Source organism: Salmo salar, chromosome 20 (assembly GCF_965601325.2).
Source record: "Salmo salar chromosome 20, fSalSal1, whole genome shotgun sequence".
Lineage (NCBI taxonomy): Eukaryota > Metazoa > Chordata > Actinopteri > Salmoniformes > Salmonidae > Salmo > Salmo salar.
In genome coordinates this window covers 38533667-38553535 of record NC_138310.1, presented here as the reverse complement: position 1 = coordinate 38553535, position 19869 = coordinate 38533667, and the positions used below count along the sequence as shown (strand labels likewise).

General features: G+C 42.2%; 1 protein-coding gene across 1 annotated transcript; it reads right to left on the bottom strand.

Annotated features, from left to right (window-relative positions):
- Nucleotides 1-1475: 1475 nt before the first annotated feature.
- On the bottom strand, nucleotides 1476-18709 carry rnf122 (ring finger protein 122). The gene is made up of 5 exons (XM_082966414.1): nucleotides 18250-18709; nucleotides 12128-12284; nucleotides 5777-5864; nucleotides 5468-5550; nucleotides 1476-4181 (listed from the first exon to the last, which is right to left on the bottom strand). Exons 1-5 carry the CDS (start codon nucleotides 18272-18274, stop codon nucleotides 4067-4069), a joined length of 468 nt encoding a protein of 155 aa, XP_082822540.1. The 5' UTR covers nucleotides 18275-18709; the 3' UTR covers nucleotides 1476-4066.
- Between the last annotated feature and the right edge of the window lie 1160 nt (nucleotides 18710-19869).

Below are 19869 nucleotides of genomic sequence, written 5' to 3'. Positions count from 1 at the left end.
CCATCTCCACAGAGGAACTGTGTCAGTGACCATCGGGTTCTTGGTCACCTCCCTGACTAAGGCCCTTCTCCCCCGATTGCTCGGTTTGGCCGATCAGCCAGCTCAAGGAAGAGTATTGGTGGTTCCAAACTTCTTCAATTTAAGAATGATGGAGGGCCTCCCGAGTGGCGCAGCAGTCTAAGGCACTGCATCGCAGTGCTAGCTGTGCCACTAGAGATTCTGAGTTTGAGTCCAGGCTCTGTCACAGCCAGCCGCGACCGGGAGACCCATGGGGTGGCGCACAATTGGCCCAGCGTCATCCGGGTTAGGGGAGGGTTTGTCCTGCAGAGATGGCCTTGTCCCATCGTGCACTAGCGACTCCTGTGGTGGGCCGGGCGCAGTGCACGCTGACACAGTCGCCAGGTGCACAGTGTTTCCTCCGTGCGGCTGGCTTCTGGGTTAAGAGGTCATTGTGTCAAGAAGCAGTGTGGCTTGTGTTGTGTTGTGTTGTGTTGTATTTCGGAGGACGCACGGCTCTCAAGCTTCGCCTCTCCAGAGTCTGTATGGGAGTTGCAGCAATGAGACAAGACTGTAACTACCAATTTGGTACCATGAAATTGAGGAGAAAATGGGGTGAAAAGAATGATGGAGGCCACTGAGTGGTGCCGCTCTCTAAGGCACTCCATCACAGTGATAGAGATGTCACTACAGACCCAGGTTCAATCCTGGGAGACCAATAACTGAATGATGGAGGCCACTGTGTTCTTGGGATCTTTAGGATCCTGAGTGGTGCAGCGGTCTAAGGCACTCCATCACAGTGCTAGAGCTGTCACTACAAACCTGAGTTCAATCCCAGGCAGTATCACAACCGGCCGTGCTTGGGAGTCCTTTAGGTTGGTGCACAATTGGCCCAGTGTCATCTGGGATAGGCATTGTAAATAAGAATTTCTTCTTAACTGACTTGCCTAGTTAAATAAATAAAAACAATCAATGCTACAAAAAAAATGGTGCCCTTCCCCAGATCTGTGCCTTGACACAATCCTGTCTCGGACTTCTAGGACAATTCCTTTGACCTTGGTTTTTGCTTTGACGTGCACTGTCAACTGTGGGACCTTATATAGACAGGTGTGTGCCTTTCCAAATCATGTCCAATCAATTGAATTTACCACAGGTGGATGCCAATCAAGTTGTAGAAACATCTCAAGGATGATCAATGGAAACAGGACGCACCTGAGCTCAATTTCTAATCTCATAGCAGTGTCTGAATACTTAGTTAAATAAAGGTATTTCTGTTTCTTATTTTTAATACATTTGCTAAAATAAAATAAAAACTGTTTCCACTTTATCATTATGGGGCATTGTGTGTAGATTGATGAGTAAGAATGTAATTTAATCAATTTTAGAATAAGGCTGTAACGTAACAAAATGTGGAAAAAGGGAAGGAGTCTGAATACTTTCTGAATTTCCCCACTACAGATAAAATACAGAGACCAGGGTAGTGGTAGAGATTCAGGGTGTTTAATAGTCACATGTACAGGGTTGTAGGTGGGTTTGCAGGTGGGTTTGCAGGTGGGATTGCAGGGTACAGTGAAAGTCTTCGAGCGCCAACATGCAGGACTAGTGAAATAAAATAATGAAATAGAAATAACAACAATATAAATAGCACTATATACACATCATAATAAGTGTAGCAGTGATGAATAAATAAATGTCCATTGGGGTGGAGGTAGAGACTGTTGAGGGGCTGGGGTGGAATGACCATAGGGGGAGCAGCCGCATGACCATTGAGCACAATAAAAACAATCAACATTTTAATACAATTCAAATATACATATTAACAACAGCAACAGTGATAAAATGCCATTGGTGTGGGGGCAGAATAAAAGTCTGTTCGGGTGGGATGGGGGGTCTGGTAGCTGACTAGTGGTGGCTATTCAGCAGCCTGATGGTCTGAGGGTAGAAACTATTGGCCAGTCTTTCAGTTTTTGCCATGATGCTTCTGTACTGCAATGTCTGAGTGATTGAAGCGGGGTGGACAGGTCATGGTTTGGTGTCTGGGGTCCCTGAGGATCTTCTTGGCTTCCTGCGACACCTGGTGTTGTAGGTGTCCTGTAGGGCAGTTTGGCTGCATGTACACCCTCTGAAGAGCCTTGCGGGCTGCGGCGGTGGAGTTGTCGTACCAGGCTGTGATGCAGCCCAACAACATGCTCTCGATGGTGCTCCTGTAGAACACTGTGAGGGCCCTCGAGGACAGGCTGAATTTCATCAGCATCCTGAGGTTGAAGAGTTGCTGTAGTGCCGTCTTCACTACCTTGTCCATGTGGTTAGGTCATTTCAGCTTCTCTGAGATGTGAACGCCAAGGAATTTTAAGTTATTGACCGTTTCCACGGCGGCCCCATTGATGAGGACAGCCTGGTTCCTCCTGAAGTCCACAATCAGCTTCTTTGTTTTGCTAACGTCGAGGGAGGGGTTGTTTACCTGGCACCATGCCGTCAGAGTGCCTACCTCCTTCCTGTAGGCTGTCTCGTCGTTGTTGTTGATCAGGCCTACTACTGTCATGTCGTCAGCAAACTTGATGATGGAGTTGGAACTGTCTGAGGCCACGCAGTCATGGGTATACAGGGAATACAGGAGGGGACTGAGGACACACCCTTGTGGGGCCTCCGTGTTGAGGATCAGTGTTGAGGAGGTAATGTTGCCCACTTTCTCCACCTGGGGGCGGCCCGTCAGGAAGTCCAGGACCCAGTTGCATAGGGAGGAGTAGTGCTCAATTTAAGCAGTGCTTACTTGGTTTGTGTTCGACTGGTAAAACAGTTTTAAAATACAGATTATTTCACAGAGATGTGCGAAAAGGAGCCATTAAACATCACGTAAAAAAAATTGAAAGCATATTCTTCAAAGAGAAAGAGAATTACATACTGAGAAAAATGACATATGCTATATTCCATCGGATGGAGTTGTGGAGAAATAATCACACAACATTGAAACTCTAAACTACTGTAACTTGCGAAGAACCCTTTGCTTTATAAAAGTAATGTCACAGGTATACTGCACCAGTAATACGACAGAAAACAGCAGGTGTATTGCCTTTGACTTCTTAGATACCTCAATCTATTAATGTGATTGGCTAGGTATCAAATTCAGGCTGTCTCCACATTTCAGAACCACAATAGTCTACTGAGCTAAAGCCTAGGCAATAATTCTGGGAGCTAAAACGAGTCTTCAGGTGTCAGGCAAGGTTATAAACATGTGAGCATGTTTCACTAAACCACCTGTGCAGTGCGATACACACATTGGTTGGCAGGAGGTATATAAAACACAGAGTGTCAGAGTGCAATATATCAAAAACAAACACCTTTCAGCCAAGAACAAAAATGTTGTGGTGAGAGGGTGATGCACATCGCTCACATTGCCTTGGTCCATGTACAACAATAGAAAACAAACATGTTATAAACAAAAAAAGAAATATAACAAGTGACAAACCCAAAGAGACTCCTCTGTGCGACAACACACACACACACGACACACACATGCCCATAGAACATCACTTTGTATTTTCTCAACACCATGGTTCTTAAAGTTCCACTCTTGTCTTTACACATTCAAATCAACTGCCTCCACTCTCCAACTGTCTGGAGCTCTTCCCTCTTGCTGACTTTGGAATCAGAACTCACCTCTGAGGAAGTAAAAGACAGAAAGAGAGGAAAAGAGAGAAGGTGAGAAAATGAGTGTCAGAGAGAGAGAGAGAGATCAAAGAGACAACAGAAGAAAGACAGAAATAGAGAGCGTGACAGAAAGAACAGAGAAGGCTAGTGAGAGAAAAAGGGGGAGAAAGACAAAGAGAAAGAGTGACGGGGTGAAGTGTGGGTAGCTGGAGACTGTCTGTGGTGTAGACTCATGTATGCAGCTCTGTGTTGGTTGCTAGGTAACAGAAGCTCTCACAGTCCTCTCCAAGTGGTAGTTAGGTTACACCATTTCACAGTCATCTGTGGGTGGTTTCTAGGATACACCAGACAATAGCGGTCACTTTCTGTTGGTTGCTAGGTTACACCAGCTCACAGTGCCCACTCCGTACTGGTTGTTAGGTTACACAAGTTCGTCCAGTAGTGTTCCTATGCTGTTGCGCTGTTCTGGGGGTCCTGCAATGGTTTTGTTGCACATGGGGCACACACAGCGCACCTCCAGCCATTTCACCAGACACCTAAGAAACACACAGAAATTGTATAATTTGCTAAACATTCCAAGTAACTGTAATTTTTGACATCACAAAGGATACACCTGTAAAATTCAGTATAATTGATGACATCACAAAGGCTGAATCTGTCAAATTCAGTGTAATTGTTGACATTTAGAGCAACAGATAGCCTAGCGATTAGAGCGTTAGTTAGGCCAGTAACCACAAAGTTGCTAGTTTGAATCCATAAGCCGACATGGAGAAAAATGATTGCAGACCCTGGTCCCTAGGAACATACAGAGATAAGCATACTATGAAATTGCTCCCCTATACCATCTGTTGTATATATTTAATGTAGTACATGAATGGTGATCATTGCCCTTCCGAAAAAATACATTTAAATTGTGTTTTAATGCGATTTTATCCCACCCTGCTCCATGTATTCAATGCAGGTAGCATAGTGGTTAAGTAACCGAAAGGTCGCCGGTTCAAATCACCAAACTGACTAGGTGAAAAATCTGTCAATGTGCCCTTAAGCAAGGCACTTAACCCTAATTGCTCTGGATAAGAGTGGCTAAATGACAACAAAAAAACATTACATTTCAAATTTGGCTTTACTTCTGGGCATCTGGCAGTTATTATGAGGCATCTGGCAGTTATTATGAGGCATCTGGCAGTTATTATGACGCATCTGGCAGTTATTATGAGGCATCTGGCAGTTATTATGACGCATCTGGCAGTTATTATGACGCATCTGGCAGTTATTATGACGCATCTGGCAGTTATTATGACGCATCTGGCAGTTATTATGACTCATCTGGCAGTTATTATGACGCATCTGGCAGTTATTATGACGCATCTGGCAGTTATTATGATGCATCTGGCAGTTCCTAACCTGGCCCTGACCCCACTCTCTGAAGGATGTCTCAGGGAGAGTTGTGATATGCACTTTTTTGGCAGGGGGGGACAAATATAAGTACCCTCCAAAATTATTATCACAAAGGAAACATCTGTAATATTAAGTCCAATTATGTCTAATTGATGACATCAAAGGTAGTAACGGATCATGACAAAGGGAATTCCAGAGCGAGAGAGAATCTAAAAAAAGAAAAACAATGTTGCACATTAAAGGGCTTCAAATGGGATTCAGTGTTTACCAAGAGGTGCCTCTCTAGTCAGGCAAGTATTGTCTTCCTGTGACCTGGAAACATTTCATAACTGTGGGTATGTCAGTGACAAATCTCTCCATTCAAAAACTGTGTGCTGACTGAAATGAATGGCGGTGACCTCCTTCCTCCTAATATGGTACTCACTTCCTGTGAAAGGCATGTTGGCATGGCAACACTCCCAGCTCATCTTTGACTTTGAAGTCTTCCAGGCAAACAGCACATGTCTGCTGTAAGAGTGACAGAGACAGGAACACGACCAGAGGAGACACAGGGAAGGATATGTTGAGGGAGCGAGAACGAGAGTGGCGCAATGGGAAGAAAGAGGAGACAAAAGAGGGGAAAGATTGAGGCAGAGAGAGAGAGAGAGGCGAGGTGGCATCAGATATTGTTACTAAGATTGACAGACATTGTAAATATTCACAATCAGTAACGTAAAGTAGATTGTATTCTTACCCCATGGAGATTCAACTTCTTAGGATCTCCTTTTAAAACCACCTCTCTGTAGCCAAACCTATCGCTCTGGGCTTGGTGTCTTAGTTTACTGTAGGTGAACAAACACACAAAGTACAACCATTAGAGATGACCTACTGTATGTCATTGGTAAGAGTATGTTTTTGCAAGCGGTCCCAGTCCCCCAAGAAACCCAGAAATCAAATCAATCACTGTACTTTTATTGGTCAGAGCAGTAAAGGTAGTACACCTTCAGATGAAAATGATTTACAATTGTATCAAATGGTGGTACGGGTATCAGTGAATGTAGCCTTGACTTTACTTGTAGAAAATAGTCTTCATTTTGATAAATCAATCATACTGTATATTATCAGTGAAGGAAGGGATGGACCATCCTCCTCAGTGAATTTCATAAAAATTGTGAAACAATAAAAATTAAAAAAAAGTTTACTTTTTAGATACAATTATACTAAATATATTCACATCACCAAATAATTGATTAAAACACACTGTGTTGCAATGAAGGTCTACAGTAGCCTCAGCAGCACTCTGTGGGGTAGCACCATGGTGTAACAGGAGGACAGCTATCTGTCCTCCTCTGACTTCAATACAAACCTAGGACAACACGGGTGGATAACATGTTAGTTCATTGCGCCACTCTCATGGTTCTCATCCCCTTCCATAGACTTACAGAGTAATTATGACAACTAGTACTGAAAGCATAAACTACAGATAGCTAGCACTGCAGTGCATAAAATGTGGTGAGTAGTTGACTCAAAAAGAGAGAAAGAAAAAGTTTGAAAGTTTCTTCCAAAATTAAAAAGAAGCGAGAGAAAGAAAAAAGATAGTTACAGTATATTTGGTTGTATTTTTATTTTTTTACTTTCACAATTTAGCTTGCTAGTTTAGGCTACTCAAACACGCGGCTCAATCAAAGAGGGATGCTATGCTAGCTAGCTGGCTATGGCTATCCAACACTGGAACTTCTCCAAGTCAAGGTATTTATTGCCACTGTGGCCTGCCGGTGTAAACTGCTTGCTGACTGTACTGCATGATTGTAGCTGGTTTACCAATGTGTTAGTTCTAGTAGCTATGTAGACTATGACAATGATGTAGGCTGTGTGTAGTGGTTAGCAGTCATGACATGAAGGTTTGGCTTGGAAAGCGTTTTTTCGCCTGGTCACAGACAGCTGATGTGTTGTGCAGTGAAGTCCACAAGAGAAGGGAAAAGGTGAGAGCGCGTAGATAGTTGCGAGAAGGAATTACATATACAAGGAGTAAATTGGTCATCCTGTTTTTTGTGGCGGTTATGAAAGTGAACTGGGTTTGCATGTGATCAGGGGATTCTATTCAAAAACATTTCTTAAACGGAATGAAACGGGGATAAACATACCTGAATTTGTCCAATAGAAACTCTAGTTTGCAACTGTTGGACTAATGATTACACCCTAGATCTGCTAGATGCAGGCAAGAGTGTTCAACGCGGTGTTTAATGTGTCAAGGTCTCTTACCTTGATTACTCAAAATGATCTCCACCTGTGCACCTACGTTGTAAACGTTCATTCATAGGCTAGGTTGTTGCAACCTCATGATGGGTACAGGGAAAATTAGAGTATCATGTAGAAACCTAAAGCTATCGATGTTACATTGAATGGAATATGAATGACAGTCATCCAATATGCTGTAATAGAAATAAGGCCATGCTCATAAAAAAAAGAATCATCCTCCCTCATCTTAAACAGCACCGACCGCCACTGGTGTACATACTAGTTTCTTTGTACTTTTTGTTACTACTTGTTACTTTTTTACTTCAGTATTTGGACTGTTTTTCTTGATTGATATTGTTATTGTACTCCATTGTTGAGGAGTTAGCAAGCAACCATTTCACTGTACCGTGTGCACGTGTCTACCCAGCTCACTACATTCTTTAAGGCCTGGGAAAACTCCATGTATATAAAGCAAATATCCTCACATTGTTCTACATGGAGCAATGTTATCAGTCATCAACAACACTAAATTGATCAAAACAACAACTATAATGCTTGGCTGGGCTATATACAAATGTCCTGTCATTTTGGGGCAGATTAAATGCATGCACGCAAACTCACGGAAACACAAGTGTAAAAAAAAAATGCCATAGCAAGGTCCCTAAAAATAAGAGACACAGTTAGTGAAGTGATAAAGATCTGCTCTCCATTGTTTGAGTTGGAAAATTATTTAGGGGCCTGGGAAGCGCAGTGCACTCATTTTGTGTATGTGTGTGTGTGTGTAACAATTTGGCTTTGACAATGTGATTCATTATCTACAGGTAAATATTTACTTGGCCATACAGAGAATCACATACCCAATGTGCATTCTTAAGAGTTCATATTAAAAAATGGCAGTTAATTAAACAGTTCATCTTTCACACTTGCTGAACAAATATTAACAGAGTTGTCAGAACAATGACAATATCCCCACTTCTCTATTGACTACTCTCTCTCCCTCGCTTTCTACTCTGATGAATATAGAACAATAAATGATTTACAAGCATACACAAAGTGAAATGAAATACCATGTCTATCTGAGATTAGTCTGGAAGCGGTTTATGGATATATTGAAGCAACATCTCAAGACATCAGTCAGGAAGTTAAAGCTTGGTCGCAAATGGATCTTCCAAATGGACAATGACCCCAAGCATACTTCCAAAGTTTTAGCAAAATGGCTTAAGGACAACAAAGTCAAGGTATTGGAGTGTCCATCACAAAGCCCTGACCTCAATCCCATAGAAGATTTGTGGGCAGGACTGAAAAAGCATGTGCAAGCAAGGAGGCCTACAAACCTGACTCAGTTTCACCAGCTCTGTCAGGAGGAATGGGCCAAAATTCATCCAACTTATTGTGGGAAGTTTGTGGAACGCTACATGAAACGTTTGACCCAAGCTAAACAATTTAAAGGCAATGCTACCAAATACTAATTGAGTGAATGTAAACTTCTGACTCACTGGGAATGTGATGAAAGAAATAAAAGCTGAAATAAATCACTCTCTCTACTATTATTCTGACATTTCACATTCTTAAAATAAAGTGGTAATCCTAATTGACCTAAGACAGGACATTTTTACTAAGATTAAATGTCAGGAATTGTGAAAAAAATGAGTTTAAATGTATTTGGCTAAGGTGTATGTAAACTTCCAATTTCAATTGTATGCTGAGCACTTGTTGGCTGCTTTTCCTTCACTCCTTGGTCCAACTCATCCCAAACCATCTCAATTGGGTTGAGGTTGGGTGATTGTGGAGACCAGGTCATCTGATGCATCACTCCATCACTCTTCTCCTTGGTCAAATAGCCCTTACACAGCCTGGAGGTGTGTTGGGTCATTGTACTGTTGAAAAACAAATGACAGTCCCACTAAACGCAAACCAGATTGGATGGCGTATCGCTGCAGAATGCTTTGGTAGCCATGCTGGTTATGTGTGCCTTGAATTCTAAATAAATCACTGACAGTGTCACCAGCAAAGCACCCCCACACCATCACACCTCCTCCTCCATGCTTCACAGTGGGAACCACACATGCAGAGATCATCCATTCACTTACTCTGCGTCTCAGAAAGACACAGCGGTTGGAACCAAAAATCTCAAATTTGGACTGATTAGACCAAAGGACAGATTTCAACCAGTCTAATGTCCATTGCTCGTGTTTCTTGGCCTAAGCAAGTCTCTTCTTCTTACTGGTGTCCTTTAGTAGGGGTTTCTTTGCAGCAATTCGACCATGAAGGCCTAATTCACGCAATCTCTAATGAACAGTTGATGTTGAGATGTGTAGTTACATGAACTCTGAAGCATTTATTTGGACTGCAACTTCTGAGGCTGGTAACTCTAATAAACGTATCCTCTGTAGTAGAGGCAACTCTGGGTCTTCCTTTCCTGTGGCGGTCCTCATGAGAGCCAGTTACATCGTAGCGCTTGATGGTTTTTGCGACTGCACTTGAAGAAACTTTCAAAGTTCTTGACATTTTCCGGATTGACTGACCTTCATGTCTTAAAGTAACGATGGACTGCCATTTTTCTTTGCTAATTTGAGCTGTTCTTGCCATAATATGGACTTGGTCTTTTACCAAATAGGGCTATCCTCTGTATACCACCCCTACTTTGTCACAACACAACTGATTGGCTCAAACACTTTAAGAAGTAAAGAAATTCCACAAATTAACTTGTAACAAATGCATTCCAGGAGACTAGCTCGTGAAGCTGGTTGAGAGAATGCCAAGCGCGTGCAAAGCTGTCATCAAGGCAAAGGTTGGCTACTTTGAATAATCTCAAATATAAAATAAACTCAACATCCTCTCACTGCCAACGGCGTTTCTTTTCAGCAAACGTAACATGTGTAATTATTTGTATGAACATAACAAGATTCAACAACTGAGACATAAACTGAACAAGTTCCACCGACATGTGACTAACATAAATTGAATAATGTGCCCCTGAACAAATGGGGGGGGGGGGGGTCAAAATCAAAAGTAACAGTCAGTATCTGGTGTGACCACCAGCTGCATTAAGTACTGCAGTGCATCTCCTCCTCATGGACTGCACCAGATTTGCCAGTTCTTGCTATGAGATGTTACCCCACTCTTCCACCAAGGCACCTGCAAGTTCCCGGACATTTCTGGGGGGAATGGCCCTAGCCTTCACCCTCCGATCCAACCGGTCCCAGACGTGCTCAATGGGATTGAGATCCGGGCTCTTCACTGGCCATGGCAGAACACTGACATTCCTGTCTTGCAGGAAATCATGCACAGAACGAGCAGTATGGCTGGTGGCATTGTCATGCTGGAGGGTCACGTCAGGATGAGCCTGCAGGAAGGGTACCACATGAGGGAGGAGGATGTCTTCCCTGTAACGCACAGCGTTGAGATTGCCTGCAATGACAACAAGCTCAGTCTGATGATGCTGTGACACACCGCCCAAGACCACGACGGACCCTCCACTTCCAAATCGATCCCGCTCCAGAGTACAGACCTTGGTATAATGCTCATTCCTTCAACGTTAAACGCGAATCCGACCATCACCCCTGGTGAGACAAAATCGCGACTCGACAGTGAAGAGCACTTTTTGCCAGTCCTGTCTGGTCCAGCGATGGTGGGTTTGTGCCCATAGTCGACGTTGTTGCCGGTGATGTCTGGTGAGGACCTGCCTTACAACAGGCCTACAAGCCCTCAGTCCAGCCTCTCTCAGCCTATTGCGGGCAGTCTGAGCACTGATGGAGGGATTGTGCGTTCCTGGTGTAACTCGGGCAGTTGTTGTTGTCATCCTGTACCTGTCCCGCAGGTCTGATGTTCGGATGTACCGATCCTGTGCAGGTGTTGTTACACGTGGTCTGCCACTGCGAGGACGATCAGCTGTCTGTCCCGTCTCCCTGTAGCGCTGTATTAGGCGTCTCACAGTACAGACATTGCAATTTAATGCCCTGGCCACATCTGCAGTCCTCATGCCTCCTTGCAGCATGCGTAAGGCACGATCACGCAGATGTGCAGGGACCCTGGGCATCTTTCTTTTGGTGTTTTTCAGAGTCAGTAGAAAGGCCTCTTTAGTGGTTTTCATAACTGTGTTTTTTCATAACTGTGACCTTAGTTGCCTACCGTCTGTAAGCTGTTAGTGTCTTAACGACCGTTCCACAGGTGCATGTTCATTAATTGTTTATGGTTCATTGAACAAGCATGGGAAACAGTGTTTAAACCCTTTACAATGAAGATCTGTGAAGTTATTTGGATTTTTATAAATTATCTTTGAAAGACAGGGTCCTGAAAAAGGGACATTTCTTTTTTAGCTGAGTTTATATTTTGATTTGTTTAATACTACGTAATTCCATATGTGTTATTTCATAGTTTTGATGTCTTCACTATTATTCTACAATGTGGAAAATAGTACAAATAAAGAAAAAAAACCTTGAATGAGTAGGTGTGTCCAAACCTTTGACTGGTACTCTATACTTTAGCCTATCACCATATAACAATGCAGAAAATACAATACCGGTACACACTTAAGTCACATGTACAGTAATATACTGCGGGTTTTGGTGTTCTCAAGGGTGTTACGTTGAACCCCGCTCCCCTAGCTCTAGTGACGTCTGTCCTCACACTGTGGCAGGCAGCTTCCTGCGAACCTCATTTCCTCACAGTCGTCCCCTCAGCTTATCAGGGAGTTCATTGTCAACAGAAGGAAATGTCACCTCTCTCTCTCTCAACAGGAAAAGGTATCACAGAGGTGAGCATGTGGACCGCACTGACAGCATGTCTGTGTGGATGTCTCTTACCCTCGTCTGCAGCCAACAGGCTCTCTGACCCACTATTCTATTCCACTCTGTACAAAGTTCACCTGATGAAGTAACAGCAGAAGATGAGGCTGAGGATGAAGATGAAGATGCCTGTTCCGAAGATGATCATGTAGATGTTGAGGGGCAGGTCCTGGAAGGTGATGGGAGGCATGGTGCACGACTTGTTGGAGTAGACCAGTCCCAGACCACAGAAGCACCCTACACAGGGGACGAGAAAAGTGGTTAGAACATAGTAGCACCCTACACAGGGGACAAGTGTAGTGTTATGACCATAGAAACACCATTGGGACAAGTATAGTGTTAAAGAGGCATCCTCCACAGATGATAAGTACACAGTCTACTGTGTTAGAAACAAATAAATACCCTACAGAGGGGGTGAAGCACACAGTTATAGTCTGACACATTCAGCACCCTCAGAGTGCTGAGAATTAATCCTGCCGAGGCAACAAGTACAATTTTGAGAACACAGAGGCATGTTAAAAAGGTAATAAATATAGGGTTTAGACTACACACACACACACACACACACACACACACACACACACACACACACACACACACACACACACACACACACACACACACACACACACACACACACACACACACACACCACACACACACACACACACACACACACACACACACACACACACACACACACACACACTGCCATCACAGCTGAGGGTCAGGGTTGCCAGTGCTGCAGCTGTGTCCACCTCTGATACAGACGAAAGCACGCACACACACACCACACACACACCTCTGTCTATACCTCACTCTCTCTCAAAGAAAGTACAACCATGGCATCGCTGCTCCATGAAAGACCATGCAATCTCCACTCTATTGAAGAACATGGCGTCTACACTCCATGAAAGAACATGGCATCTCTGCTCCAAGACAATGGTACACAACGGTATCTAGGCAACTAGTCTACATCATACAAGGCATAACCTGATTACTAAGACTTACAACAGAACTAATTGTTTGATAAAACAAAGAAAATAAGACATAATGGCATTGTTGAAAAAGCAATTTAAGCTGTTCAATTCATTTAAATTCCTTTCTTGTTTTGCAATAAAATAAACCATATTAATAGCACAATATAGATAAGATCTGACTAACTGATTTATAAACAATGCACAATGTCTTGGAAGACATGAATGACGTCATGTAGCTTTTGATGTTTCTACGCCTTCCCAAAATATCCACAAAGACACTCGTTCATCAAACACAGAGAAAAGTCTAACTGTTTTACACATCAGGGCCTTTATTTCATATAAATTTAAAGTGGTTTACATTTCTCAGGACAATATTGAGTCCTCTATTTGGCAGCATTGTTTGGAAAAATTGGCATGATGTCTGCAGGGAGCCTTGATTGAGAAAGACAAACAAGGGAATACTCCGACAAAACATACAAGGTCCTGAAAGGTGGTGGTCAACTGCATTTAAATTAAATCAACTCAGAAGAACAGGACAAGAAGACAAACAGAATGTCCAATTCCAAGGCTGGTGGACATGAGTTGTTGAATAGGACGGAGAAGTGTACTAATGCTTCTGCCAAGACCTTTCTGTTTCAGGATGTAGTGTGCTTTCCCGTTAACGGCAGGGTTGAGGGACTGCTCTGGCCGTTCCCCCTAAATTGCTACTTACACATCAAAGACACGCATCTACATAGTTCTATTTCTATGAGATCATTTGATTCTATTTTTATGTGCATATATTCACCAATGAATTCCATGCAGAGAAGGTTAGTCCGCCCACATGTGTGTGTGTGTGTTGTCTGTAGCCCATCTGTATGTATGTGTGTGTGTGTCTATTAGACCACATTATCACTGAAGCATTCAAGTCGGTCGCTGACCAATTTAAAGTAAGGGGGGTAAGATAGAACCAGGACAGGGAGAGGAACTGTGGGGGAGAGAGGAAGGCTGACTGTGGAGAATTAATGAGACACGGGTAGGCTGACTGAGATAGGTCTTTGTGTGTGCCAGGTCAAATGAACCCTACTGCAAGTTTGAACTAGAGCCACTTCAATTCACAGAATTTTTTGGTGGCATTTTAACTAAATCAGAGATATTATTCCATGAGACAAACTGTTAATTCATTGAACTCTGATATATTTATAATAACTCATCAACGAAAGAAAACAAAGTAAGCTCTCTCTCAATTCAATTTAAGAGGCTTTATTGGCATTGGAAACATATGTTAACATTGCCAAAGCAGGTGAAGTAGATAAAAAACTAATGTGAAATAAACAATAAAAATGAACAGTAAACATTACACTCACCAAAGTTCCAAAAAAAATAAGACATTTCAAATCTCATATTATGTGCAAATAGTTAAAGTACAAAATGGAAAATAAATAAACATGGGTTGTATTTACAATAGTGTTTGTTCTTCACTGGTTGCCCTTTTCTTGTGGCAACAGGTCACAAATATTGCTGCTGTGATGGCACACTGTGGTATTTCACCCAATAGATATGGGAGTCTATCAAAATTGGATTTGTTTTTTAATTATTTGTGGGTTTGTGTAATCTGAGGTAAATATGAGTCTGTAATATGGTCATACATTTGGCAGGAGATTAGGAAGTGCAGCTCAGTTTCCACCTCATTTTATGGGCAGTGTGCACATAGCCTGTCTTCTCTTGATTGCCAGGTCTCCCTAAGGCGGCCTTTCTCAATAGCAAGGCTATGCTCACTGAGTCTGAACATAGTCAAAGCTTTCCTTAAGTTTGGGCCAGTGACAGTGGTCAGGTATTCTGCCACTATGTACTCTCTGTTTAGGGCCAAATAGCATTCTAGTTTGCTCTGTTTTAAAAAAATATATTTTCAATGTGTCAAGTAATTATCTTTTTGTTTTCTCATGATTTGGTTGGGTCTAATTGTGTTGTTGTCCTGGGGCTCTGTGGTCTGTTTGTGTTTGTGAACAGAGCCCCATGACCTGCTTGCTTAGGGGACTCTTCTCCAGGTTCATCTCTCTGTAGGTGATGGCTTTGTTATGGAAAGTTTGGGAATCGCTTCATTTTACGTGGTTGTAGAATTTAACAGCTCTTTTCTGCATTTTGATCATTAGCGGGTATATGCCGAATTTTGCTCTGCATGCATTATTTGGTATTTTCCGTTGTACAGAGAGGATATTTTTGCAGAATTCTGCATGCAGTCTCAATTTGGTGTTTGTCCCATTTTGTGAATTCTTGGTTGGTGAGCGGACCCCAGACCTCACAACCATAAAGGGCAATGGGTTCTATAACTGATTGAAGTATTTTTTTGCCAGATCGTAATTGGTATGTTGAATTTTATGTTCCTTTTGATGGCGTAGAAGGCTCTTCTTGCCTTGTCTCTCAGATCGTTCACAGCTTTGTGGAAGTTACCTGTGGCGCTGATGTTTAGGCCGAGGTACGTGTTGTTTTTTGTGTGCACTAGGGCAACGGTGTCTAGATGGAATTTTGGAACACCATTATTTTTTATCTTACTGAGATTTACTGTCATCAACGTTTTTAGAGCAATATGCCAGTGACACACACACACACACACACACACACACACACACACACACTCCTCTACAGCTGAACTCTAGGTGGACTAGGGTTACTGTCGTGAATGAGACCAGGTCGATTGTCTCTTTGTTTTTGGTTGGTGTCGTGACACTGTTTCTGTGTGGTTATAGCATTCTCATCATATCTGGACATGTCAAAAGGAGAGTGGAGAATCATAGAGAACAGTGGTAAACTGGATAAAGATAATTATAGGTTGGTCTAGTTCTGAACACACACACACACACACACACACACACACACACAAGGTGACTCACCCAGCAATCTTATTCCTCTGTTAAGAGGACGTCCTTTTGACATGGCCCTCTCTGTGTGTGTGTGTGTGTGTGTGTGTGTGTGTGTGTGTGTGTGTGTGTCAGAGGTTGTTTCATGGGGGGGGCTAAAGTAAAGAGAGAAAAAGAGGTAAAGGGAGAGAGAAAGCTCTTCACAGTCTCATTGAGAGAGAGAAGTAGAAAGAGAGTCCTTGTCTGTGTATTCATATCTGTTCACAGTTGATGAAACATATCACCTGTGATGCCTCTGCACTCAGACTCAAATGTGGGTCGTACATGAATGCCTCTGTATGTGTGTGTGTGTGTGTGTGCACTAGCTGACTGACTGAGAGGAGCCCCCCATGACCAATGACCTATATTGGCACTCTCCAGAGGGACCCCCATTGCCATGGCACCAGAGCCAGATGATGCATAGAGAACCCTGCTTTAACATTCTGAATGCAGAACTGTTCTCCTGATGTTATATATTCTGAATCTAGAATTGTTCTCCTGTTCTGACAGTCTCATTCTAAAACTCTTCCCATGCTCTAACATTCTCAGTCCAGAACTGCTCCTCTATTCTAACATTGTAAATCTAGAACTGTGGCACCAATGTGCTCATTCTAGAACTGAGCTGATTTCTCAATGAGCCAGTAACATTTTCATAAAAGGTGACTCACCTGGGTAGTAATGACTTTTGCAGATTTAAGGAGAGGTTTGAGGACTACACTCACACAAGGCTTTTACTGCTGCCTCCTTTTACAAACAGAGCTTTAATCAAATATTAATCAGCTCACATGAGCACAAGCATTCATCTGTGCTTTCAAGAAAAATAAAAGATGAGAAGCACACGCAGATCAGTCTGTGTACAGTACATGTAAGACACTAGAAACAACCACTTATCTAGCCCAGCCATGAGGGTTGCTGAAGGTCCACCCTCTGCACCTGCTCTTAAAAATCCTCCAATCATAAGTATTCTCATTTGGGGAGCATGTTAGGGTTTCTAAACCAGCTGTATACTGCCATAGATGGCATTTAGTGATGCCGAATACTAGTAGATACGTGTAATGTGGTATCAGCCAATTTAATAGCATATGTTTTTTCTGTATCCTATCATTCCTGGCCACAGCAGGTAACATTTTGTAGGCCTCCTGTAGTTGCATGGAATTCTAATCTCCTGACCTACAGAATGAGGATATACTTGCCTGATTGCCAGTCTGGTTCCACTTCCAGCTCCTTTGTCATTGTCATGTTATTATGGCTACAGAGATATACAGTAACTCTCCAGGAATACAAATCACCTCTGTATTTTGACCTAAAGAGATAATAATAGATCCTGGTATTGGCTGAGTGTGGAGATTCTCCTCCTCAAATTCAATCATCACTAAATGTCACGAAAGGTTGTGTCAAGGCCATGGGAAACAACACTGATATTGTGAGGAGTGTTTGGCATGACATTCAGAGGAGGCCAAACGGTCTGGCATACCTTGTCTTGGTCCGCACCCCGATGGAGCATTTAAATCAGAAACATGTTTATTTGATTTTAAAACATCTTCCAAATGTCCATGTTTGTCAAACAGTGGCTGCATATATTTTATAGATCTAGGCATGATATTCAGTCCAAGATATCTCAGAATAACATGTGCACTCCAATCTATATTCATAGTTTATAAATTAAAACATTTGAGTGCTGCAAAATGAATGTAAACGAAAAGTACAAATACTTGAACTAGCCAAACACTGGACCATTAAGAGAATGAAGAAATGTTGTGAATTCTAAACATCTTCATTCTCCAACCACACCACTTTGAAGTTCACCATAGCTCTTTCTAAGAGAATCAATGAGATTACATGAAAGTTGCAGAGGATGGTAAGAATCATGAACAAGGAACATCAAGTAGCAATAAGAAAGCAATGAGATTACATGACAAATAATGAAGGGATGAATTATCGAAATGGCAATACAGGTCAAGCCCAGTTTGAGTGGATCCCCTATAGTCAATAAACGTTGATAGCAAGAGCACTGAATAAATAGAATATGACTGAGTGAATAAAGAATGTATTGATAGCCTAGACTACCAGTTTCAAAAGTGCCATTTAAATTTGACCAATCCCGCTTGAAAGCCATAGTGGAACAAATATATTCAACTGTAGGCTAATACAATTAAAGAAAACGACCATACCTTGTATTGCAAGATAATATTTATGTATTCAATCTCCTTCATTCTTGGCAAATTAAAAATATCAACCAAATAGAATAAATTAAGTATTTTTTTATAGTCCAATAACCCTTGAATAGACCTTCGCATTTAACACATAAAATGTCGGTCAACATCAGAGAGAAAAATTAACGCTCACCGTTAAACCACTGAAACGGGTGCATCAATGCACCGGAGGTGGTCCTGTATGAGAAAGGATTCGTGTTTATCAACAAACGGTTGATGCTACAGTGGCCGCAGGGCTTGTCCGCCGTATATGCAGTTGGCTGTATTCAAATCACCTTATGAGATCGATATCCAGCTCAAAATAAAAAATATAGCATATATCCAATAAAAACACCGTGTGTCGCTAAATGTAGCCTATCAGTAAAGTTGTTGGCGTAAAAGCAAAATGAAGCGATAATTTACGCGGCGGTTCATCTTTAAGATACTGGTGTCGTTGCTAACTACGAAAATAAATTCCAGCCTTCCACAGTTCAACCACTGATTTACCCTTCAATAATTGGATATATTCGCAAGCTGCTTCAAACCAATGACTGTATATAACTGACCAAGCATCTGTGGAGAGAACGCTGGATCACTTATTCCTACACCCCCCCACCCCCCCCCACCCCCCCCCACCCCAAAAAAAGCGTTAGACATCCAGACGGTCCAATCGCTACGTGCGCTGGCCCCACTTGGAGTGTTTCCCCTAGATAGCACAGCCATAAAGTCAGGATTGGATATATTGTAAAATATCATGAAAACAAAAATTGTATTTTTGGTCTTAATTTAAGGATAGGATTAGGCATAAGGTTAGCAGTGTGTTTAAGGTTAGGGTAAATGATAGGGTTAGGATTAAAATCAAATGTTAAGAAGACATATTGTAGAAATAGGCGGGGTTGTCTTTGTGGCTGTGGTAACTAGTGATGACCCGTTGGTGACCACGTTCGTTGTGTTGTGACGGCGCGGGTGGATTTTTTATTTGTTTTATTTAACCTTTATTTAACTAGGCAAGTCAGTTAAGAACAAATTCTTATTTACAATGTCAGCCTACAAAAAGGCAAAAGGGGACGGGGGCTGGGGGCGGGGTTAAAAAATATAGGACAAAGCACACATCACGACAAGATGCACTACAACACTACACGAAGAGAGATCTAAGACTGGATGGATGGGTCTTAGGCTCGCAAACGATGTTACTACACTGAACAGAAATATAAACGCAGCTTGCAACAATTTCAAAGATGTTACTTTAGTTACAGTTCATATAAGGAAATCAGTCAATTTAAATAAATTCATTAGGCCCTAATCTATGGATTTCACATGACTGGGAATACAGATATGCATCTGTTGGTCACAGTTACCTTTAAAAAATGTGTCTCACAATGTGCCTCAGGATCTTGTCACGGTATTTCTGTGCATTCAAATGACCATTGATAAAATGCAACTGTGTTCGTTGTCTGTAGCTTATACCTGCCCTTACCATAACCTCACCATGGGACACTCTGTTCACAAAGTTGACGTCAGCAAACCGCTCGCCCCCTCACAACCGCACATACTGCCAAATTCTCTCAAACGACTTTTGAGTGGCTTATGGTAGAGAAATGAACATTCAATTCTCTGGCAACAGCTCTGGTGGACATTCCTGCAGTCAGCATGCTAATTGCACGCTCCCTCAAAACTTGAGACATCTGTGATATTGTGTTGTGTGACAAAATTGCACATTTTTAGAGTGGCTTTTTATTGTCCCCAGTACAAGGTGCATCTGTGTAATGATCAT